The following is a 23,455-nucleotide window of genomic DNA, read 5'->3' on the forward strand; positions in this document are numbered from 1 at the left end:
ACCCAGGAAGAAATATTTCTTGAATTTATTAGGGAATGAATGTTATGACAGTTGTAAGGCCTACCTGTCTGAATTAAAAGTACAATATGGATTGTGTTAGAGAAAGCTTGCAACTTCAAATAAAGTACTCATCTGATTGGAGATAGTAGCCAGAAGGTCTACTCTAATGGACAGGAAGTGTAATGACACCCCCTGCAGACATTCAATCTGGGTATTAGTGTAGGGGGCAGAATAAGATTCCAATGTCGTGCTCCATGACCTATAGGGCTGGATTAAAGTTGATCACACAATATGCACTAGCTTAGGCCATACTTCTACAAAGGTCATAAGGAATCATTTAGTGCTTCCTTTTTCTTGAACATTTATAATACAGACACCTGATCTCTTTGCTTGGAGACTCATACATCCACATTAAGGCCCTCCTGGAGGAACTCAAGGCTATGTTTCACTGGTTTAATATGGCAGTTAAACTGTGGACTTTGCACCAGACAGTAGAATAAACTCTATTTATTCACTTCTCTTTTGAGGTCCATGAACACAATAATGACTTCATCCAAGTATTCATTTTGAATCTGCTGGGCCCAGATGGAGGATTGGTTTTACAACAGCAGACCTCTTCTGTGAGGTAGAAACATCTGAAGAGCCAACACCAAGTCAGAAAGGCATAAACAGTATCACTGCCACTCTTACATTCCTATCTTTTGAATTGTCCTGTGGAACAGTGGAAAAGGTAGGAAGGCATATAGCGGAGACACTGCCCAACTTTGCAAACCATTATTCACCACCTTACATTCTGGGTCCTGACACACAAAAGCCACAGGACACTTTATTTAACTGTTTCCAGAGGCAAAGACGCACCAAATAACCAAATTGACTTAGGATGAATGAGATATTTTTGGGTGAAGGAGCCACTCTGCTAACTGATTTCTGCCATGTAAGTCTTAGTGTTCATTTCCTCGTTAGTGGGCAGTGCACAGAGATAGGAAACTGTTCCATCTGGAACAGGAGATGTCTCTCTGGGGTAGGGCCAAATCCAGTCATTTTCTTCCCAGTTATTTTGAGAAGCCTCTCAAACACAATTACTGTTATCCATGGAAGGAGCAGAGCTCTGAGACATTAATGAATCACTATGGTCCAGATGGTGGATGCCATGCTCTCTCTTTCTAGTACCCATTCCCTGAGCTGAATTGGGAAGATCCCTTCAAAATAAAATCTGATTCTCGGAATTCATCAGTTGAGGGAGTGAAGAATATACAATTGGAACTAGATCTCTACCAAGGGGTGAGATGCAGAGGGAATACCTGACTATATGTTGTGAACTCTGGATCACTGAAACATTCGTGTATGAGATCAGAGTTTTCAACAGGTTCCAATAAGAATAGGATTTTTGGTTCTGTGACACTTGTTTTGCATTTTCATTTTCTGTTAATATTTTTCTGCGATGAGACCTCGTACCTGGTAGTATTCATCCTCAGTCCAGGCCTATTACTGACTTCCTTGCACTACAAGTCTGTGTTTATCATGAATCCAAGGTATTCCTGGAACTGTATCACTCTGTATGTTTGCTTCAGATTTCTCTGTGTACAGAATCCTGAACAGAAAAAAAATGTCTGGGAAGAGATCAGATGGATTTCCTTCTTCTCTAAAGCAATATTATTGTTACCATGATACTAGGAGCACATGCAAGATCAATCATAGTGATCAAAGTAGGGGCAAATGGATGGAATCCTTTTTTTCAAAACATAAGAATGGTGGGTATGGTAAAATGGGAATGCTTTGAAGACAAGCCTCTTTCAGGAACTTATTTAGATGCTTCAGACAGGGCCCTGCTCCATTTGTCCCCAGTTCTCTGAGGCTAGAAATAGGATGGGGAGCAAGCTGTAAAAGCTTTGATCTGTTGGGAATGGGAAAAAGCTGTCCTTATCCTTCACAGCTCAATAGGGTACCCCCTATGGATAATGTCATGTAACCTTATTTGATCAAAGTTACAGGTAGCCCTTTTAGTTCCAAATTCAAAGAGACTGGCACCAATCAGGGTCTAACTCTAGATAGGGCTAGTTGGATAGCTCTGAGGCAACAAAAGGCAGCTACTGACCCTGCACTTATTCTAGCTAGCACTTGTATGGATGTATTTTCTCCTGGTGTATTTCACAGAATGCTTCAGCTTGCCCTATAACCTGTATTCCTTTCTATACAATCTGGCAGAAGCCAGGAATGTAAGTCAACTTTTCTGATGACTGAATAGTCTCGGTTGTCCATAACGTTTCCCACTGTATCACTAAGATAGCTGGGAACTGATTTGTCTGAGCATCGGATCCCAAAGCCCCATATACCTGCATGAACAGATTTGAATACCATTCTTTTATTTCACACTCTTCCAGGGAGAAGCCGTTAGCCGTATGATTTTCAGACTGAGAAAGACCATACTTGCAATATTGCTCATCCATGTTAGCATTGCTTGTGAAAGCATGCAGGGACACTGAGGATATCAGATAACAATTCATATTGGATTGCGTGTTTATTTTTGTTGGTCTGATGCCACCTGAGAGTTTTCATGTCCAGAAGAGGGCACTGAGACGATGCTTGCCTGAAGCTGCCCGTGAAGAGTGAGAAGGCTACTCTTTCAGGTAAAAATGCCCCCTAGTTAGAAATGCTGAGGTCCTTATTACCAGGCAAAAAATAGTTATGTTTATCTTCGGTAGTGATACGACGTTAAATTTTGACTAGTGCACTCTGAGAACTTATTGGCCTTATAGAATGAAGATGGGCAGGAAAGGAAAGTAAAAAAAAAAATGGCAAGCCAAGAGGCTCCTTGCAGCCTGCTGGAGTCAAAACTAATTATGAGACAAATGGAAGTGCTAGCAAACAATGCACTCAGCTGAAGCAGAGACATTAATTTTGTTTTAAGATTCAGTTAGATACAACTAAGCGTATTATGTTAGATTAAGACAGGTCAATCTACCCATTTAATTTTGGTGTTTTGTGTCAATCTTGAAGTTCAAAATTTTTGCTTTCTGCCCCATGAAAAACAATATTGATTCAATATGCTTCAAGTGTACAATCTTTTTCTTGTATTGCCTCTGCCCAGTGGGATCACTGCATTGATGGTATCACATTATACTGCAAGTGTGGTGGTATGTTATCAGCAATTAAAATATTCCTTCAGTAGATATGTTTGCCCAAAGACACTGGGACTATTGGTTGTGATCTCTTTGGTGCCCTTTACTCACTCTTTCTTCTGTGTAGGCCGCTGTCCTCAAAACCTTTCCTCTAATCTTACAGCCACTGAAGAGTTCACTTCTCTTGTTTGAAATTTTGGAACTGACAACATCTTTCCCAAAAATAAACTGAGTTGGTGATCTGTTATACAATATATGCCACAAATTAGGCACAAGGGGACCCAAATCCCAGATACTCAAAGTATGTTTTTGGTGATACTTAAAACTCATGACATCCCCAAACTGAGATCTCAAGAAAACGCCTACCAAATGCTGCACTGGGTGTTAACCAGGCCCACTGGAGGATTTGGACGTGAAAGTGCAAAACCTTGTTCACAGAGTTGCTTAGATGAAAAAAGGCATGATAATATCTTGAATTTCTATTTCTTTTCACCTCCTATTAGCCCAGAGTGGAAGATTCACTTACCTTTCCTGTTATTAAGATAAAGTATTAACAGTGCATGTTTGTTTTCTGCAGTGACAGGCAAGACGAGGACTTCTAGCCCTCTAACAGGTCAAGTGCTCCTGGACTTGAGTTCTTCCCGCAATAATGTGAAAATACTGTTAACTTGGATTTTGAGATATTTCACTCTATGAATATCTTTACTTACATTAATAAAAACAGACAATATTAGGAAGGATCAATGAATGGCTTTCAGGAATCTGGTCACATGACTAGTTCAGTGTTCTTGATAATCTATTCTCAGTATTTCATCCTCCCTTTTTATACTCGGTGATTATTATTACTTCTTATCTTTACTACTGCAGTGCCCAGGAGCCCTAGTTAATCTCAATGTCAAGAGCAAATTTTCAAAGCAGTGACATTATCATCAAGAACAAAAAGAAACCAGAAATGAATATAAATGCAATTAAATCAAATTAAATGACCCAAACTAAGACAACCCACTTTTTTCATTTTTTATTTATTGTATTTATGTATTTTGGCTATTTTGCAATCAACACTATTGGGGGGGGGGGAGGGAAGGGAGAAATTCAAAAGGATGGAGACAATTCTGTCTATTTTTTTACTACTTCTACTAATGTTACTCCTTAAATTTTATATTCTTCTAATAACTTTGAAACAGATTTTATTCCTATCCCTCACTAGTATGTGAATTGCCATCAGACATGTAATGAATCAAACAGCACAGGTAATAAAGCATAAAAGAACTATAAACCAACAGTATGGTATTACATTTTTTTCTCAAGTAACACTGTTCTTAACAAATTCTGTTGGTTCAAAAACAAGAGAAAGTCAATTAGAAGCTCAGAACTCTTAACAATGATCCCCCTTGGTTAATGTTACTAGTCTAAGAGGAGATAAGCCATATAATTTTACAGGAAGCAACCTATTGAATCCATCAGCGAACACAGCTTGGCAATCTATCTTCAATTCAAAATAATGAGGTGGCAAGAGTGCGATGGAGAAACAAGTCTTCAAAAACATCACGTAAGGGAATCCAGCTGTGCTTGTATAGTCTCCAGCTATTTAAAGCAACAACAACAAAAAAGAATTCATACAAAATGTTGTGTAGAAACATGCAAACAGACAAGAAATAACTGAATCTGCAACTCTGGATATTAAATCTATTCATATGGCAATACAAAATTCCTACTCATGAATATTTGTTTTTACATAAAACTATTAGAATTCATTGCTGCAGTTTAAATATTCAAATTTTAAAGAAACAGTTGTCTAAGTTCTCCTTTTTTGCATGCACAGCTGTTTTGATGTGAATTTCCAATGCATAATAACAAAGTAAAAAAATAATAAGAGTTTATCTTGACTGGATTAAGAGCCTAGCATTTTGGGCTGAAGACAACACACAAAGACGCTCCTTCCAGATTGCTTCTAACCGTTAGTCCTCAGCTCCTCTTCTAGATTTAACAGCAAGATATATTTAAGAATGACCAACCCACTGTATTACATTTATTCTAACACTGAATGCAATCACCATTTTGAAAATGCTTTATATGCAAGCTAACAAATTAAACGGTTTAATAAAATTATTTCCATTTTTGTTCTAGTTTCATCAGATTTTATTCATCTAGGCAAATAATTCCTGCTGAGGAGCATAAGGTGTTTACAAAGGAAGTTAAGTGCAAGCATCTCTGTAATACAGGGAAACAGTGATGCAGGAGTATTTAATATGAGATTTATCAGTGTGAAATGGAAGTTATTAAAATATATTAGGAAATGGTAACGGTAAAAGCTAGACCTTGTTATAGAACTCAAACAGCTCCTGATGACTGAATTCCACAAATACTTTCTCCAGGTTCTATGAAGAAAAAATAAAAAGGAGGGAATTAGTGTGTTCAGTGAATTTCTTTTTTTATTTTCTTACTCTTCACTTATAACAGAATGTTAATTTGTCATTGACTTTTGGGTTTAAGTTTAGCTGGAATGTACAATACTTGCATCAGTAACTCTAATTGCATTAATGGATGTGTAAGTTTCTAAAGATCACAATGTCCCTAGTAAATACACATTCCATTTTAGCAAAGAACTTAGGCCTACAATTACCTCTGTTCTTCTGGAAGTGATTCCACAAACCACAATAAAATATATGCTAGGAAGAGAATGATTTCATTATCTATTTTTGTAAGTTGCAGATAAAACAGAAGATTATATTTCACTTTTCTCAGCAGTCCATTTGAGACCTAGTAAATACCATTATGCAGAGACACTGGAGGCAGTGTATTTGATTGAACTTACACATCCATTAATGCAATACACCAGCACAGAGCTAATAGCTCTATCATTAATCTAACAGTTATGATCTTAACATGCTGAGATTGCTATCGTCATTTACGTATAATCTCAGCCAAAATTAACAACACAACAGCTTCAAAGTAGTGCTTAAACACTAATAAAACCCAAAATAACACAATCGATAGAAACTACTGTGGATAAAACAGATGGTAGATAATAACCCTCTGCACACATGTGCTTATGTGTGTTGGGGAGGGGGTTAAATAAAAAATTCTATCCTGCTTTACTTGCTTACACAAAACAGGTAGTTTAATGCTTGCCACTGACGTCATTATATTACTGATCTGGCAAATGTTTTCCCACTTCATACAATGTTATTTTGGTGTTTCAAAGAAAAATGGTGGGAGGCTGTGTGAAGAAATACTCAATTTGACTGCACAGTATTAGCTATTTGCATTAACGCTGCATCCACAGGTACCAATCAGGATTAGAGTCCCAATGTGCTAAGGGATGTACAACCATGAAATAAGAGTAAGAAGTTGCTGCCCTGAAGCGTTTACATCTAGATTTAAACAAAAGGAAAATGCGTGGGTGTGGCAGACAAACAACAATGGGGACAATAAGTTTGCACAGACCAGCTATGGGGGGAGGGTGTGTGTGCGCATTTGAACTTTTTAAAATAAACCAGAGATACTAATGCATCTCAATACATCACTTTAAGTTTCTCCTGATACCACTGTTTACATTGAAGAGAGCCATAATAAAGAGGGAAATATAAAAAGGAGGATAAATGAGTTCATGTGTCTTTCTACGGGCTCTATAGCTTCTTATGTTACTGTTATTTTTCCACATCTATTTTTCTCAGTTTTTCGTGTCACTTTCTTATTTTCTTGTCACTGAATCTATAATCATTACTCTATATATTATATGTCAGTGTTTGACTTTCCAGGACTTATACATGTTCTTCATGATAACAATGGCATTTTCAAAAAAGCCTTCTAAGGCTCTGTATACAAAATGTGTCTACGGTCTTGTCAATACACAAAATTTGCACCAATTTAACAAAATTAGTTTAGAAACCAATCTAGTTAAAATGGTGCCAACTCCTTGTGTGTACTCTCTTAAGTTAGTTTAATAGTATCTTGTAACAGTCTATCTTAAGTTAGTATGGAAATCTTTGCATTTACCAAGGACTATGGGCCAGATTTTGTTCTGAGTTACAATGGTGTCCATCTGGAATTAACCCAATTTACACTGGCCCAATGATGTCACAGAAGTAGCTGGAGAACTGAGTACTCAAGGTAAGTAATGCCTAGTAGTTACTTCTAATATGAGATATTAAAAGCCATAAAATTACTGGGGCCAGCCTGTTGCTCCAATGCCACCTCCTCTTCTCTACAGAGAGGGCTTCTTTCCAAGGATTTCAGGAAGGTTACAAAGACCCAGAAATGGACCAGTAATTTGTATGATAGACAAGTCTTCCCCCTGTGAGAGGGAACAAGGCAATTCTGGGAACGGGGTGGTGAATCAAAAATCAAAGAAAAATGGTTCTTTTTTGCCATGATTCCAGCTGATCCTCTTTCCAGAGAACATAGTACATTGACAGGAAAATAAAAGTGTTTGTAAGAAATTCTATCAGCTAAGAAACCAAGAGAAAGCAAACAAGTGGTTTCTGCAGAAGCAAAAAGAAAAAAAACCCCACACAGTACGAAATGGATCCATCATTCAAGACTTCAGGTTTGGCATTTGCAGTTTCACTGCTTTAAAAAAAAAAAAGAATGTAACAGAAACTCTGAAAAGTAAAGGAGTAAAAGAAAGATATATTACTTACAGTTTATTAGTCATATTAAATAAAGTTTGGGTGAGTTTGTGTAAGTATCAATCAAGATTTGGCATCTTCCACTACTGCTCATAAATAACCAAGTTATGAGCAGTTTCACACACAAAAGTTACACTGAAAATATTTTCTTTATTACTCTTCTTTAAGTACACGTGAATAAAATGTCACAACTGAGACACAAACCAGTGAAAAGAAAACAATTCTGAGCTGAGCTGCAAGTCTGTTTAACTTACCGTAGTTTTGATTTACACTACAAAAACCCAACATGTCTTTGAGAGCTGGTTGGGACCACCTCCTCATTATTATTCAATATTTACATTCTGATAGCATGCAGAAAGCTCAATAAGAATTAGGTTCCACTGTGCTAGGCAATGTACAAATATCTGTGAAGACTCCAAAGAGTTAACAGTCTAAAAGCAAGCATGCAGTCTAAGAAATCAAACACACTTTAGTTATGTCCGGTGGGAATATTTTTGTTGGGGGGGGGATGGAGGGGAAAAAGGGTGTTAAACACAACACAACCAGAGCCCATATCAACCATTGTGTGTATCTCTACCAACTACTCTGCCTAAGCATACTTGCATTAGAGCATTCTGGGAAAATGCAGGAAACTATGTCATATTGCCTTAGCAGAGGATAGTGTGACCAGCATACAAGGTGGCACCAGCAAAACACTGGACAATGCTCAATGTGATGCCCCATTACAGAATACTGAGAAGAAGAAACAGCAGCCAGTCTGCTTATAATAACATGGTGAGAGGTCTGTCTGCACTGCAGACTAAGTGTCATAACCCAGTCATAGGAATATAATTCTATGACAGCCTAGGCTTCTGTCAACAATGAAATATTAATGGTTGCCACAATTACTATCTATTTATTACCCATATTCTGGTGAACACAAACTATGTTTAGAGCCAATCACAATTAAACTATAACTGAGTCAGGGGACCAGGTTACTACCCAGCTGTCTAATGACCCAGCAGAATATAATTAAAATCTGTAGAATGGATGGGACCCAAAAATTAGGTTAAAACCTTGGCTTGTCCAAGGCTTTTGCTCAGGTACAGGATTACAATTAGGTCCTATCTACACTAAAACTTCCATATATTTTGCAATTGAGTCAAGGGACAAAAATGTTGTAGCCACAACCTACTGACTCAATGGCCATTGTAGAGTATATAGTCTTGCTTGGTCTGTCTATGTCTTTTATCCATCCATTCAGGGGTCGATCTAAGATGCGCAACTTCAGCTACATGAATAACGTAGCTGAAGTCGACATACTTAGATCTACTTACCGCGGTATCTTCACTGTGGTAAGTCGACAGCTGACACTCTCCCATTGACTCCATTTGAGCTTCTTGTTCTGGTGGAGTACCAGAGTTGATGGGAAAGCGCTCAGTGGTCGATCTATTGCGTCTATACTAGACACGATAAATTGACCCACGCTGGATCGATCACTGCCTGCCGATCCGGCGGGTAGTGTAGACAAGCCCTAAGAGTGTCCATCACTGTAATATCTGATAGCCTCCCAAAGTACAAATACAGAAAAACCTGTTTTAGAGATCACCTCTAAAGAGAGACCACTTGTCAGGAGCAGCTGTTTGCAGAGGTCACGGAACATTTTCTCACTATAATTTAAATGTGAAGAGCAATGACCTGTCATCTGCGACTGGCGAACATATTTGTTTACTCCTATCCATTAAAAACAAATTTGTAGGAGAAACCAATCTTCCTTACTTCTGTGCTGCTGTTGGCAGTGGCACTGCCTTCAGAGCTGGGCGCCCGGCCACCAGCTGCCACTCTCCGGCTGCCCAGCTCTGAAGGCCATGCAGCCGTCAGCAGCAGTGCAAAAGGAAGGGTACCAACACCTTACTAAATATTATGAAATTAATAAATTAACATACTTAGCCACCTAATATTACTGAATATATATTTAACTGGTTAATTTTAACCCTAATGCTATTTTGCCTTTCTTCATACATCTCCATGAAATCTAGTTTCATCCTTACTTTCCTCCCATGCCAATAATGTACCAGTTTGAGAACTTCTGGACAATTCAAATAAGTCTAATTGATTAGGGTTGTTTTCCCAACTTTAATTTCCCCATTACTCTCTGCTCTCATTTTTATAGCCACTAAATTCTCCCCAATCTCTGACATGGGTTTTTTTTGGCACTGATTTTGTTACAGAATAAAATTCTATTATTGGGAACGTAATTCATCTTTATTAGTTCACAACATATGCTGGCTGGTGCTCAACAGTTCGGAAAGTGACCAATTACCTATTACTGCACTGTGTCACTCAACTCATAAAATCATTCACAAAAAAATTAAAAGCTGCATGGTCAATGTTATATCCCTACATGTACAGCAATCACCACATAATTCATACCAGGCTGCAAAAGAGCAGGGCCATGTAGAGCACATTACCACAGCACACACTACTCTAGCTCACTATTAAAATGGTCTTTCAAAGCCTTCCTGAGCTGCAGAGCTCCACATTAAGCTCTGCTAACAGCCCTTGTATCTGGCTGTTCAAAGTCAGCAGACAGCTGCTCCACCTCTGTCCTCCATTCCAGTAGAAATTTTTCCCCCTTTGCTTCACAGATATTATGCAGGACACAGCAGGCAGCTATAGCCATTGGGATATTTCTCATTGAGGTCCAATCTTCTGAGTAAACAATGCCAGCATCCCTTCAAATGACCAAAGGCACATTCAGCTGTCATTCTGCACCTACTGAGCCGGTAGTTGAAGCATTCCTTGGTCCTCTTAAGATGGCTGATGTACAGCTTCATTAGCCAGGGGAGCAAGGAGTAGGCTGGGTCGCCCAGGATCACTATTGGCATTTCAGCATTGCCAATGGTAATCTGCCGGTTGGGAAAGAAATTCTCTGCTTGCAGATTTCTTAACAGTCCTGTGTTCTTAAAGATGTGAGCATCATGCACCTTCCCTGACTAGCCCACACTGATGTCAATGAAGTGTCCCCAGAGATCTACCGGTATTTGCATAACCATAGAAAAGCAGCCCTTTCTGTTGATGTACTCTGAGGTAAGGTGGTCTGGTGCCAAAACAGGGGTATGTGCGTCACCTATCGCTTTCCCACAGTTCGGAAACCTCGTTGCTGCAAATCCATCCACTATGTCCTGCACATTGATGAGAGTCGCAGTCCTGCATAGCAGGAGGTGATTAATGCCCTTGCACACTTGCATGACTGATGGCTCCCACAGTAATTTCCCAACTCCAAAATGATTCCCAACTAGCCGTCAGCAATCTGTTGTTGCACATTTCCACAGTGAGATCACCACTTTTTTCTCCACTGTCAGTATGGCTCTCATTTGGAGTGCCTCTGCTGGAGGACTGGGGTGAGCTTGGCATGCAGATCCAGGAATGTGGCCTTGCACATCTGACAGTTCTGCAGCCACTGCTCATCATTCCAAACCTGCATTACGATGCAATCCCACCAGTCAGTGCTTGTCTCTCAGGCCCAGAAGAGGCGCTCCACCAATTGTAGCTGCTCCATGAATACCACCACCAATCTTGAATTGGTTCTCGCTATGTCTCACAGCAATCTGTCCTCCAAGGAATCATCATGTTCCCCGTGGCTCTTCTTGCAGCTCTGCAAATACTATAGGATTATGCACCCAATGATTGCAATGATAATGACAATAGTGCAGAGCTGTGCATGCTTCTGTCGGAGATAGTGGACAGTGAGGAGGGCCACACGGATTTGTGGGATTTTGAAAAAAAAAAGGCATGAAAATTATGGGATACAGATGACATTACAGGATGGAGACAGTTACAGAATGGGAAGTTGACTCCATCCTCCCAGTCACCCTGTGCAATTTGTTTCGGCTCCATCATGCACTGCTAAAACTTCCCAAAAGACAATGCACTGGATGGTAATGAGTTGCACACCGGGATAACTGCTCATGGTGCACTGCACTGTGCACTGATACAAGCACTCCCGCTGAGTATGCACATCATCGACACAAGGAGCCAAGTATGCACATGCACATGCGACATGCTAACTGCAGGAGCTGTATGCTGATGTTACTTCAGTTGACACAAGTTTCTTGTGTAGATATGGCCTTGGTCAATTAATGCCAAGTACTTCAAAGCAAACAGGTTGGCTTGTATTTATAAATCACTGATGACAATAATGCTTTATGTATGCAGTGTTGTTGTAGCTGTGTTGGTCCCAGGATATTAGAGAGACAAGGTGGGTGAGGTAATATCTTTATTACTTCAGTTGGTCCAATAAAAAGATATTACCTCATGCACATTGTCACTCTAATATACTGGGGCCAACATAGCTACAACAATGGAAGATATCGAATTTTGCCGTCTGAAATGGAAGCTCCACAACATGAAGAAAAAGGAAGCGAAACTTAAGAGCGACATCTTCCTGAGCAAATGCAAGACACAAATCATCATCCTCATAGGTCTCACCACCTGTAACCTTCTGACCACTGCATACAACTCCAAATATGATGAACAGCTCTGCAGAAGAACTTAAAAAAACAAACAAACAAACAAATGCTAAGGAACCACTTACTGCCCCTCATATACTCCAGAAGGGACCACCTCAAACAAAAAAATTATCACATGCACCTACACACTGGAAGAAAAAAAAAAAATCAGGGAAACTTACTTAGAAATCATGCAAGAAACCCAAACCAACAACAGAAACTAGTCCAATAAAAATACTACCTCACCCACCTTGTCTCTGTAATAATGCTGTGGAGCTTTTAATTCATGTAAAACATTCAGTATATTCAGTGCAATTTGCTAAGCGCAACTAAGTAGAGCCTACACAAACCCAATATATTCTTCATAGTCCCAGATTTTAATGCTATCTTGGTATGGAAACAAATAGATGGTTTGAAGATCCCAACATCATTTGTTTAAAATATTAGGCAGGCAGAGACACCTTTGCAGAGATCGTGTAATTTGCCATTTAAACTATCTGTGAACTTTCCTTCTCTTTCTTGTATGATTATTCCTAAAATTTCCCAGTCCAAGTGAATTTGCAAGTCTCCTACAGCATGAATCTCTTGTGTTAATTCATTCGCTTCATAAGACCTAACAGACATGCTCCTGAAAACAAGTGTGTTCAGAGATACATGGAGCTAAGCCCACTTGCTACAGGTTCAGGTCCAAGAGAGTGTGTCTTCTCAGAGAATTTCCGTTACAACCCATTGCCCTGTCTGATAAGGAACCCACAAACTCCCCGGAGAACTTCAGAAATGGCTAGGCTATTTTCAAAAACAGTGAAGGTAAACAGCAAATTATTTGTAATTTCTGTCCCCATATAAAGGCTATCTGAAGAGGTGCTCAGCTATCATAGTGACAAATGGTATAAATATCTACACAGACTGATGAAGTTAACAGGGCACTACAGGCAGAATAGGTCTCTCTTCACATTGAGATAACTATCCTAATGTAAAATCCTAGTGCAGACAAGGCACAGTAGGCTTTATTTCAATGTAGCTAGCTGAGGTAAACCCCAGGTGAGGGACACAGTGTTGTCCTCAAATAGTTATATTGAGGTAAAAATTATTTGTCCCTTGTCTCCACTAGGAATTTACCATGAGAGAACTATCTCAAAGTAAAAACACCCCTTTTTCAGTGGAGATATAGTTTAGATTAGAAGATGAAGAAATCAAGAGTTTTCAGGTTTGTGAAAAAATACATCTATTGTAATCTATGTGATTTTGTAAAAGAAGTATTTAACAACAAACAAATAAGCTGTTCAATGAATTACTAACTGTATGAGTTAATACGTGAAATATTTTGAACTGAAACAGCTTTAGGCCTGGTCTACACTACTCGGTTATTTTGGAATTAGCTGAGTTAATTCGGAAAAAAAAAAAAGATTCCGTCCACATGACCAAACCATTTTTTTCAATTTAAAGGGCTCTTTAATCTGATTTCTGTACTCCACCTCAGCAAGTGGAGTAGCGCTTAAATCGAGATCACAATCCCAGGTTAAAGGTATTGTGAACGCAATTTAACGTTATTGGTCTCCGGGAGCTATCCTAGAATGCTCCCTTGTGACCGCTCTGGACAACACTCTCAACTCCGATGCACTAGCCAGGTGGGCAGGAAAAGCCCAGGGAACTTTTGAATTTCATTTCCTGTTTGGTCACCATCAGCACAGGTGACCATCAGCACAGTCCACCATCACAGGCGACCATGCAGAGTCCACCATCACAAGAGATCACGTAGTCCCGGATTCGCAGACGAGCTCCAGCATGGTCCAAACAGGAGGTACTGGATCTCATTGCATGTTGGGGAGACGAATCTGTTATGGCAGAACTATGTTCCAAAAAAAGGAATGCAAATACATACGCTAAAGTCTCCAGGGCCAAGAAGGAAAGAGGCTACTCCAGGGACACAGAGCAGTGTCATACAAAAATCAAGGAGCTCAGACAAGCATACCAAAAAGCCAGGGAGGCGAATGGGTGCTCTGGTCACAGCCCCATACATTCCGCTTCTACCGTGAGCTGCATGCAATTATGGGGGGCTGATGCCACCACTACCCCACCACTCTCCATGGACACCTGCCAGGGGGGCGTTGCACGGAGCAAGGAGGATGAGTTATTGGAGGACGGAGGACGATGACAGTGCACAGGCGGCAAGTGAGGAATCCGTTTTCCCCCCTAGCCAGGAACTATTCTTTATGCTGGAGCCAATAGCCTCCCCCCACTCCCAAGGCGGGCTCCCGGCCCATGACCCTGGAGAAGGTACTTCTGGTGAGTGAGAGCCTGATCGGAACCACACGGTGGGGGAGGGGAGAACCCAGCCGTACTGGGCTGTTCTCGTTTAGTTTAAAGGGCTCATCGCTGCTCAGAGCCTCAATGGAGCCACGCGGGGTGTGTGTGTCAAGGGTGTTGTGTGAAGCGATCATCCCAGAGAGCCCGCAGGCTCTCCTTTTATATGGTGAACCCACCAGGCATTGCTTACTATGGAAAAGGGGGCCCAGCCGTTTGAAAGCATTGAAATGAATGCGGAAGAAGCAGAACCCCACATGCCCCTACGGCTTACCATGGTTGCCTGCAAGCTGAATTCTGTTGCCCAGCCGTGTGTGATGGCTTACTCACACCAAAGTGGCAGGCACTTCAGTCTTACAGGCAAAATGCTAACTTGTACAGAAAGAACATGTGCTGTGTACTATGAATTGCCTGTTTCACTGAGAAAGTGTTCCCTTTGTTCTCTGAAATGTATCTTTTAAAATACTACCCTCCCTTTTTCTCCTCCTGCAGGTGCAAATGTCTCAATGCAGCCCTTATCTACTCCGTCCCAGGGGCTGGTCCAGATTAGAAGGCGGAAAAAACGAACTCAGGACGACATGTTTGTTGAGCTCATGCAGTCCTCCCGCACTGATAGGGCCCAGCTGAATGTGTGGAGGCAAACAATTGTGGAGTCCCTTAAAGCATTACAGGAACACGAAGAGAGGAGGGACGTGCGTGATGAGAGCAGGCAGGACGCTATGGTCAAGTTCATGGGGGAGCAAACTGACATGCTGCACTGTAGGTGGATCTAATGCAGGAAAGGCAGCAAGACCACAGACTGCCGCTGCAGCCCCTGCATAACCACCCTCCCTCCTCCCCAAGTTCCATAGCCTCCTCACCCAGATTCCCAAGAACACAAGGGGGGAGGCTACGGGGACCCACACACTCAAACCCAAAGGATCACCCAAGCAGCAGAAAGCTGGCATATGCCAACTTTTGATTTGGTTTCTGGATTTGTCCTTCCCTCCTCCTCCACCTCCCTAGCCCAATACTGCCCCCCCCCCGCCCCGGTCTACCTTCTGATTTCTCTCAATGTGTTGTGCAACAAATAATAAAGAAATTTTTTTAAACAATTGTGACTTTATTTCCTTTCATATATATAGGGGGTGGGTAACTTCAAGAAAAACAAACAACTGTCACAACGTACCCTGGCCAGTCATGAAACTGGCTTTCAAAGCTTCTCAGATGCGCAGCGCGCCCTGCTGTGCTCTTCTAATCGCCCTGTTGTCTGGCTGTGCGAAATTGGCCACCAGGCGAGTTGCCTCAACCTCTCACCCCGCCATAAAGGTCTCACCCTTACTCTCACAGATATTGTGGAGCACACAACAAGCAGCAACTACAATTGGAATATTGGTTGTGCTGAGATCTGAGTCAGTAAATTGTGCCGCCGCGCTTTCAAAAGCACATTCTACCACCATTCTGCACTTGCTCAGCCTATAGTTGAACTGTTCCTTACTACTGTCCAGGGTGCCTGTGTACGGCTTCATGAGCCATGGCATTAAGGGGTAGGCTGGGTCCCCAAGGATAACTATAGGAATTTCAAGATCCCCAACAGTAATTTTCTGGTCTGGGAAGTAAGTCCCTTCCTGCAGCTGTTCAAACAGACCAGAGTTCCTAAAGATGCGACCATGTTGATGTTGGTGAAATGTCACTTGTGATCCACCAGTGCTTGCAGCACCATGGAAAAGTACCCCTTGTGGTTACGTACTGGCCGCCCCGGTGTGCCGGGGCCAAGATAGGGATATGCGTTCCGTCTATCGCCCTGCCACAGTTAGGGAACCACATGGCATTAAAGCCATCCACAATGGTCTGCACATTTCCCAAAGTCACTACCCTTGATAACAGCTGGTCAATGATTGTGTTGGCTACTTGCAGCACAACAGCCCCCACAGTAGATTTGCCCACTCCAAACTGATTCCCGACTGACCAGTAGCTGTTAGACGTTGCAAGCTTCCACAGTGATATGGCCACTTACTTCTCATCTGTGAGGGCTGCTCTCATTTTGGTGTCTTTGCGCTTCAGGGCAGTAAACAGCAAGTCACAAAGTTCCATGAAAGTGGCCCTACGCATACGAAAGTTTCGCAGCCACTGGGAATCATCCCAGACCTGCAACACTATGCGGTCCCACCAGTCTGTGCTTATTTCCCAGGCCCAGAATTGGCGTTCCATGGCATGAACCTGGCCCAACGCCACCATGATCTCCCAATCGCCACATGCTGTGCTTCTAGGAACGTGTGTGTCTATGTCCTCATCAGTATAGTAATCGCGCTGTCGTTGCTTCCTCGCCTGGTTTTGCAGGTACTGCACATACTGCTGGATAATGTGTAAGGTATTTACAATGGTCAAAACTGCAGCGGAGATCTGAGCGGGCTCCATGCTTGCTGCGCTATGGCGCCTGCATGGGTAATCCTGGAAAAAGGACACGAAACGTAGGAGAGCTGGTCGGTTCAAGATGGCCGATAAAAGGCAGGAAATGGTTGTCTTCTGTAGCTTTCATGGAGGCGGGAAGCTCGCTAGAGCTGCAAGAGCGGGTGAGCAGAGTTTGCAGCGGAAGCTGTGCGGCTCAGTTCACGATGGCCGAAAAAAGGCAGGAAATAGTTAGATAAAAGAGTAGATAGAAAGACGAGAGGACATGCAAGGTGGATTCATAGTCCCAGGAGACAGGCGGTGCACCGTACTGCACCGTCTGCTGCCAGTATGGCGTCTGCCGTAGCTTTCACGGAGGGAGGAGCAAGTGGCGACACACACCCAGAAACACCCGCGAGAATGTTTTTGCCCCATTATACACTGGGAGCTTAACCCAGAATTCCAATGGGCGTCGGGAACTGTGGGATAGCTACCCACATTGCACTGCTCTGACATTCAATGCTAGCCTCGGTATTGTGGACGCACTCTGCGGAATTCACGCGCTTTAGTGGGGACACACAACACCGAATGTATAAAATCGCTTCCGAAAATTCGAATAGAATAATTTCGAATTAATTTCATACTGTAGATGTACCCTTAGTAGCAGATAAAGTGTCTTGCTACATCCCTTTCCCTCCTCTGCTCCCCACCACCTGCTGGAAAAAAGTCCACTGAAGGCTTATTGTGATTAGTCAAGCGTTGCCTTCTTTTTATGCCAGCTCCCTACTCCACCCTTCATGTTCTTCCCTTTTTTGAACAATATGTACTGTACAAATAGGTTATTGACTCCCTGCCAGTTGCAATACAGCATTCACTAAATGTAAAATGAAGTGTGTGCGTGTGCAGATAAGTCACTATAATTTTAAGACTCAACAGAGGATAGCTTAGCTGTGGCTGCCAAATGTAATATGTAAGAGAGGTCTTCGAAAATCATTAGTATCACTTTCTCATATTACTGTACTTTTCACCATTTCAGCGTACTCTACTGATTAAGCTAAGGAACTGTGACAGGGTGTATCAGGCCCTTAGAGGCCTCCTGCTGGAGGCCTTGCAGTCCTGCCATACCCCACTCCAGCAGTTCCCCACACTTAAAACACATTACCCCTGGGAAATCACTCTTCTTGGCCCCAGGCTGTCTTATCAGTCCTTTTCACCACCATTGGAGCCTCTGGCATCTGAGCGCAGACATCCTTTGTGACCTGAACTTCCCCAGGTGTCTCAGTGCCCTGAACATGCCAATAATCCCCCTTATCTCTGTTACTCCAGGAGCAAACTGAACTTGCATGCCCCCCTTGTCCACAATACCTGCATCCGCTTAGCGGGCCTGTCTGACCCCTTTCCCTTTGGCATCTGCGACAGCCAGGTTTATTTGGATGCTGTTGTGGCTGCTGGGCTCCCTGCCAAGACCAAGAGTGATGATGCTGGAGTTATTGTTGCTGCTGCAGCTGAAGTACCTCCAAGAGTACATTCTGCTGTTGTTGGGGAGCCAGCTGGGCCTCTTGTTGCTCTTCTGCTAGTACCCACTGGGTTTCAGCCCAGCTGTGTTGCAGCTGAGTTAGCAGTCTTATTAACTCCTCCATTGTCCCCTTGTTTTCAGGGGCTGGTCCGAAAAGATCCAACTTTTGCTACCAAGTTGTGGCAGGGCCACTCACCTCTTGTGAGCGCCTCCTGTCAGTCAGGTGTGAACCTGCACTCACTCTCTCTTGCTCCCAGCCCCCCTGTCAGCTATTAACCTCGTCAGGTGGATTTTCAGGGGCACAGCCCTCTGGCCAAGTCACATACAGTCAATATGCATGAATGCACAAACCCCACCCAGGGTAAAAGGTCCATCAGGGCCTGTCCCTGTGCCCTTGGTAATGTTGTTAGCCCTGTCTCTGGGCTCAGTTCTTAAAGGTCCACCGGGGCCTATCACAGTGCCCTTGTCAGTATCTGTACCTGCAGCCCTGTCTCTGGGCTCAGTTCTCAGCCCCTTCTGGTCTATCTCTAAGTCTGTTCCTGCCCTGGGATAGAGCAGTCCCCCCAGGGCTTCCTCCCTGGAAACTCTTTGTCCTCAGTGGTTCTCATTGATGCAGCCCTCCAGCCAAGTCCCCTCTCACATTCAGTCCCCTTCTGGGGGTAACAAAGTTCAACAAATGATTGGCCCACTAGTGTCTTCAGCCAAGTCCTTGAGCCCTTTAAATTCTATCCCCTTTCTTGAGCTTCTAAACAATACTTGTCCCCTTCTCAGGACTTGGCCACTCTGCCACCGGGGGAACCAGGGCCCTGCCCACTACTCTGAGTCCCAACCCAGGGACCCGACAAATAACAGCCCCGTGTTGCTTCCTTTAACTCCATTGCTGCTATTCCCTGGGCCACTTCCTCACATAGCCCCTTCCTCTTCACCTTTATCTCGAGGCTGAAGTTCTCTGTCTGTTCCCTGCCTAAGCTGGATCTCTCGCAGGCCTCCTCACCTAGAGAGTCTCAGAGCCTTCCTGTCCTACTTCATCCTTCTGGTCCCAGCCAGCAACTGATCTGCTCAGGCCCTGTGGCTCCTTTTAACTGAGCCTTTGGGCTCTGATTGTCTGCTTCACTGCAGCCTTTCAAGGCAGGCCCAGGGCAGGCTTTCACTGCTCCTTTTCCTGGGGCAGGGTGTGGCAGGACCACGAGGCCTCCAGGAGCCACGTACACCATTTCACAGGAACCAATAACAATTCTCCTGCATTATCTGTTAATTTATTCTGCAAATTATTATCTTATTTCTATTTCTGCAGTAAATTCTCTTAAGACTCATCAACCTGGTTACAGATTTAAAACAGCTGTATTCCTCTTCCTAGCAAAATGTACTGTATCACATACAGCTAAAGGGTCCCTGGGGAGGGATGCACACCTTTATCACTCCAAATTGCTCACTCCATGTAGACAGAGATAATAAGACTGTAAACATCTCTTCTCCCTTCTTCAGTCAAGATCTCTCAACTTCAGCTACTAAAGCATTTTATTCATAGATAGAAATTAACTTTTTATGTTCTTGCAGACTATGGCAGTACATATTTTGCACAGTAATTAAGTTATTTGCAATGCACAGAGAAAAGGCCATTACAAATATAAGTGCATGTTTAATTTATTTCCATCATGTGCTGTCATGCCAGTCTTCAAAAATCAAGGAAGTCAATATGTACACCTAAATGAGTGTTAATTTCACAATTTAGTTACAATTTACACTTCGGATTACTACAGCTAATTGAAATTCCTCTTCCTGTAAAATGAAAACATGGGGAAACTACACACTTTACTTATCTTTCTGAAGCAGAGATTCACCAAAGCTGGCATAGGGATGTTAAATTACATCTTTGCACTGGAAAGGAAAAGCTATTCATCATACTTGCTAGAAGAGGGCAGTTTTAAAACCTACCTACAGTAGTTGCCTAGGAATCCTGCTGCTGAAAGATGCTGAGGGGATTCTCTGAAACATGTCTGTCATGGTCACAGCCTCTCCTCAGCTAATACAGTATATTTTTTAGGCTTTGATGGCCCCCTACAGTTTCTTGAGTTTTGGCTACTTTCTGTCATCTTACTCCAGTCAGTTTTCTGTTCCTAGTGCCTCTGAGTCTAGGGCTGGCAGAAGCCAGCATAAATTAGGGTTACCATACGTCCTCTTTTTCCCGGACATGTCCGGCTTTTCGGCAGTCAAACCCCCGTCCGGGGGGAATTGCCAAAAAGCGGAACATGTCCGGGAAAATGGCGGCTCTGTTTAAGAGCCCGGCTGCCTGAACGCTACCGGCTTCGGGCAGCCCCCTGCCTGGAGACCCTGCGCCGCTGGAGCCCGGGAGGGGAAGTGCCCGGCTGGGGGCGCAGAGTCTCCAGGCACGGGGCTGCCCGAAGCCGGTAGCGCTCGGGCAGCCCGGCTCTTAAATAGAGCCGCGGGGACTGGAGCCTCCAGCCGCCGGGGCTGTGTGTAACTGACACAGTGTCAGTTACACAGAGCCCCAGCCGCTGGAGGCTCTGTTTAAGAGCCGGGCTGCCCGAGCGCTACCGGCTTCGGGCAGCCCCGTGCCTGGAGACCCTGCGCCCCCAGCCGGGCACTTCCCCTCCCGGGCTCCAGCGGCGCAGGGTCTCCAGGCACGGGGCTGCCCGAAGCCGGTAGCTCTCGTGCAGCCCGGCTCTGTGTAACTGACACTGTGTCAGTTACACACAGCCCCAGCGGCTGGAGGCTCCAGTCCCCGCGTCTCTATTTAAGAGCCGGGCTGCCCGAGCGCTACCGGCTTCGGGCAGCCCCGTGCCTCCGGACCCTGCGCCGCCGGAGCCTGGGAGGGGAAGTGCCCGGCTGGGGGCACAGGGTCTGGAGGCACGGGGCTGCCCGAAGCCGGTAGCGCTTGGGCAGCCCAGCTCTTAAACAGAGCGGGGGCCGCTGGAGCCTCCAGCCCCCGGGGCTCTGTGTAACTGACACAGTGTCAGTTACACAGAGCCCCAGCCGCTGGAGGCTCTGTTTAAGAACCGGGCTGCCCGAGAGCTACCGGCTTCGGGCAGCCCCCTTGCCTCCGGACCCTGCGCCCCCAGCCGGGCACTTCCCCTCCCGGGCTCCGGCGGCGCAGGGTCCGGAGGCACGGGGGCTGCCCAAAGCCGGTAGCGCTGGCGCAGCCCGGCTCTTAAACAGAGCCTAAGAGGAGCAGAGCCTCCAGCTGCGGGGGCTCTGCTCCTCTTCGGCTCTGTGTAACTTATACAGTGTAAGTTACGCAGAGCCGCCGGAGCCCCGGAGGGGAAGTGCCCGGCTGGGGGCACAGGGTCCGGAGGCATGGGGGCTGCCCAAAGCCCGAGCGCTACCGGCTTCACGGTTTGCTGGGCAGCCTCCAGACCCTGCGCCCCCGGCTGGGCGCTTCCCCTCCCGGGCACCAGCTGCGCTGGGGAAGCGCCGGCTGGGGGCGCAGGGTCTGGGGGCTGCCCGGGAAACCGTGATGCTGGTAGCACTGGGGCAGCCCTTTCCCCCTGGCTGGGAGTGGGAGGGAGGAGGGGGCGGAGTTAGGGTGGGGGAAGGGGCGGAGTTGGGGCGGGGCTAGGGGTGGGGAAATGGGCGGGGCCATGGCCCGTGGAGGGTCCTCTTTTTTTATTTATGAGATATGGTAACCCTAGCATAAATGCTAGGGGGAATTTAGCCTAATATCTGGAATCTGAAAATTCATAGCACATTAAGCTATTAATTATTAACGGGCAAATATTACAGCTTCCAGAAGTATCATGAAAGACAGAGATGTGGAGGTTCATTTCCCAAGAACCATAAAACAGAATGAGACAGATGTGACGTAAATCCAGTGGCCAAAACTTCTTCCAAAAGGAGTGTAAGGGGCTACCCTGGTTGCTCAGCTACCTAGATAGGGAAAATTCTGCTCCTACAGAACCTCACAAAGAACCTCTCTGTGAAGCTGGCTTAGAGCTGACCCGGTTAACTATGTATTACAAATACTTTCATTGCTGGTGTGTACAAATCAGATATGAGCCTGACCCCATCCCTGAACTTTGAGGAAGCTCAGATCCTGGTCCAAACCTTGTGGCTGCCAATCTATCTGGCTGCACTAAAAGTCAAACTTTTAGGAAGGAAATTTGGATCTGATCGGAACATGGTGGGTTGGGTCTCTCACTAGCACATCTGCTTTGGCAGTAGTTTTATATGGAATAGCCATCCAAATAAATGGAACATCAGGACAAACAATAAAAATATTAACCATAAAAATGGCAGCAGTGACATGAAAGTGATAATTTAAAAACTAGCTATTTTGTTTAGCAAAACTATACTTGAGCATAAGTACCCTTCTGGCTACTTTGAAATATCTGGATTTACCAACAGAAATAGGAAGTTTTAAGACAATTGGAACAACTAGAGCTGGACACTGGAGAACTACACAGGATCAGGAAGAAGACAATTATAATTGATTAATATGGTGTAGGTTCAGGCCCATAATACTTGAACTAGACAGAATGGGAAAATATTCCAACTGTTGTATTGTTTTCTCACACAAAGAAAAAATTATCACACAGTTCACGGGGAATCTTACTATTAATATAGAGGATAAATATAGATATGCTAATAGCTACCTGGGAAAGAAAAAAATATTTTTGGCTAATGCAGGTAATTTGGGGAATTAACTTTTAAAAATGACATTACATGGTCAATCTTGTCCCTGTCCTTATAGGAAGGCTAACATTTTAAAATTAAAAAGGTTTAAGAAACATATTTATATGTCAGGCTTGTATTTTTAATGGAAAAATAAGGGCTTATGGGGTCATTTTGCAAAAGTCTATTTCATCTTTATGAGAGAGGAGGAAATGTGGTACCAGCTTTATGGAATTACTAGGCTGCTCAGCTTCACTTTATTTTATCTTGGATATAGGGAGATACTAAATTGCTTCTCTGCCTGAAGTGGCTCAAATGATATTGAATCCATGTAATTTGTTTAAAGTTTTGTCTACACTGATTATGAAAGATGTTTAAAGTGTAGTGAATAAGTCAGTC

The 23,455-nt window shown here is 43.7% G+C and overlaps 1 protein-coding gene across 2 annotated transcripts in view; it reads right to left on the bottom strand.

The window, feature by feature from the left end:
• Positions 1–4,283: 4,283 nt before the first annotated feature.
• The window catches only part of COMMD10 (COMM domain containing 10), a 176,253-nt gene continuing 157,081 nt past the window's right edge, over positions 4,284–23,455 (bottom strand). For both annotated transcript variants that reach the window (XM_054032572.1, XM_054032571.1), the window contains 2 exons: positions 5,438–5,497; positions 4,284–4,703 (listed from right to left, as the gene is read on the bottom strand). In XM_054032572.1, coding sequence (XP_053888547.1) covers positions 4,665–4,703; positions 5,438–5,497 — 99 coding nt within the window. In that variant the 3' untranslated portion in view covers positions 4,284–4,664. The remainder of the gene's footprint in view (positions 4,704–5,437; positions 5,498–23,455) is intronic.

This window comes from Malaclemys terrapin, chromosome 6 (assembly GCF_027887155.1).
Source record: "Malaclemys terrapin pileata isolate rMalTer1 chromosome 6, rMalTer1.hap1, whole genome shotgun sequence".
Classification (NCBI taxonomy): domain Eukaryota; kingdom Metazoa; phylum Chordata; order Testudines; family Emydidae; genus Malaclemys; species Malaclemys terrapin.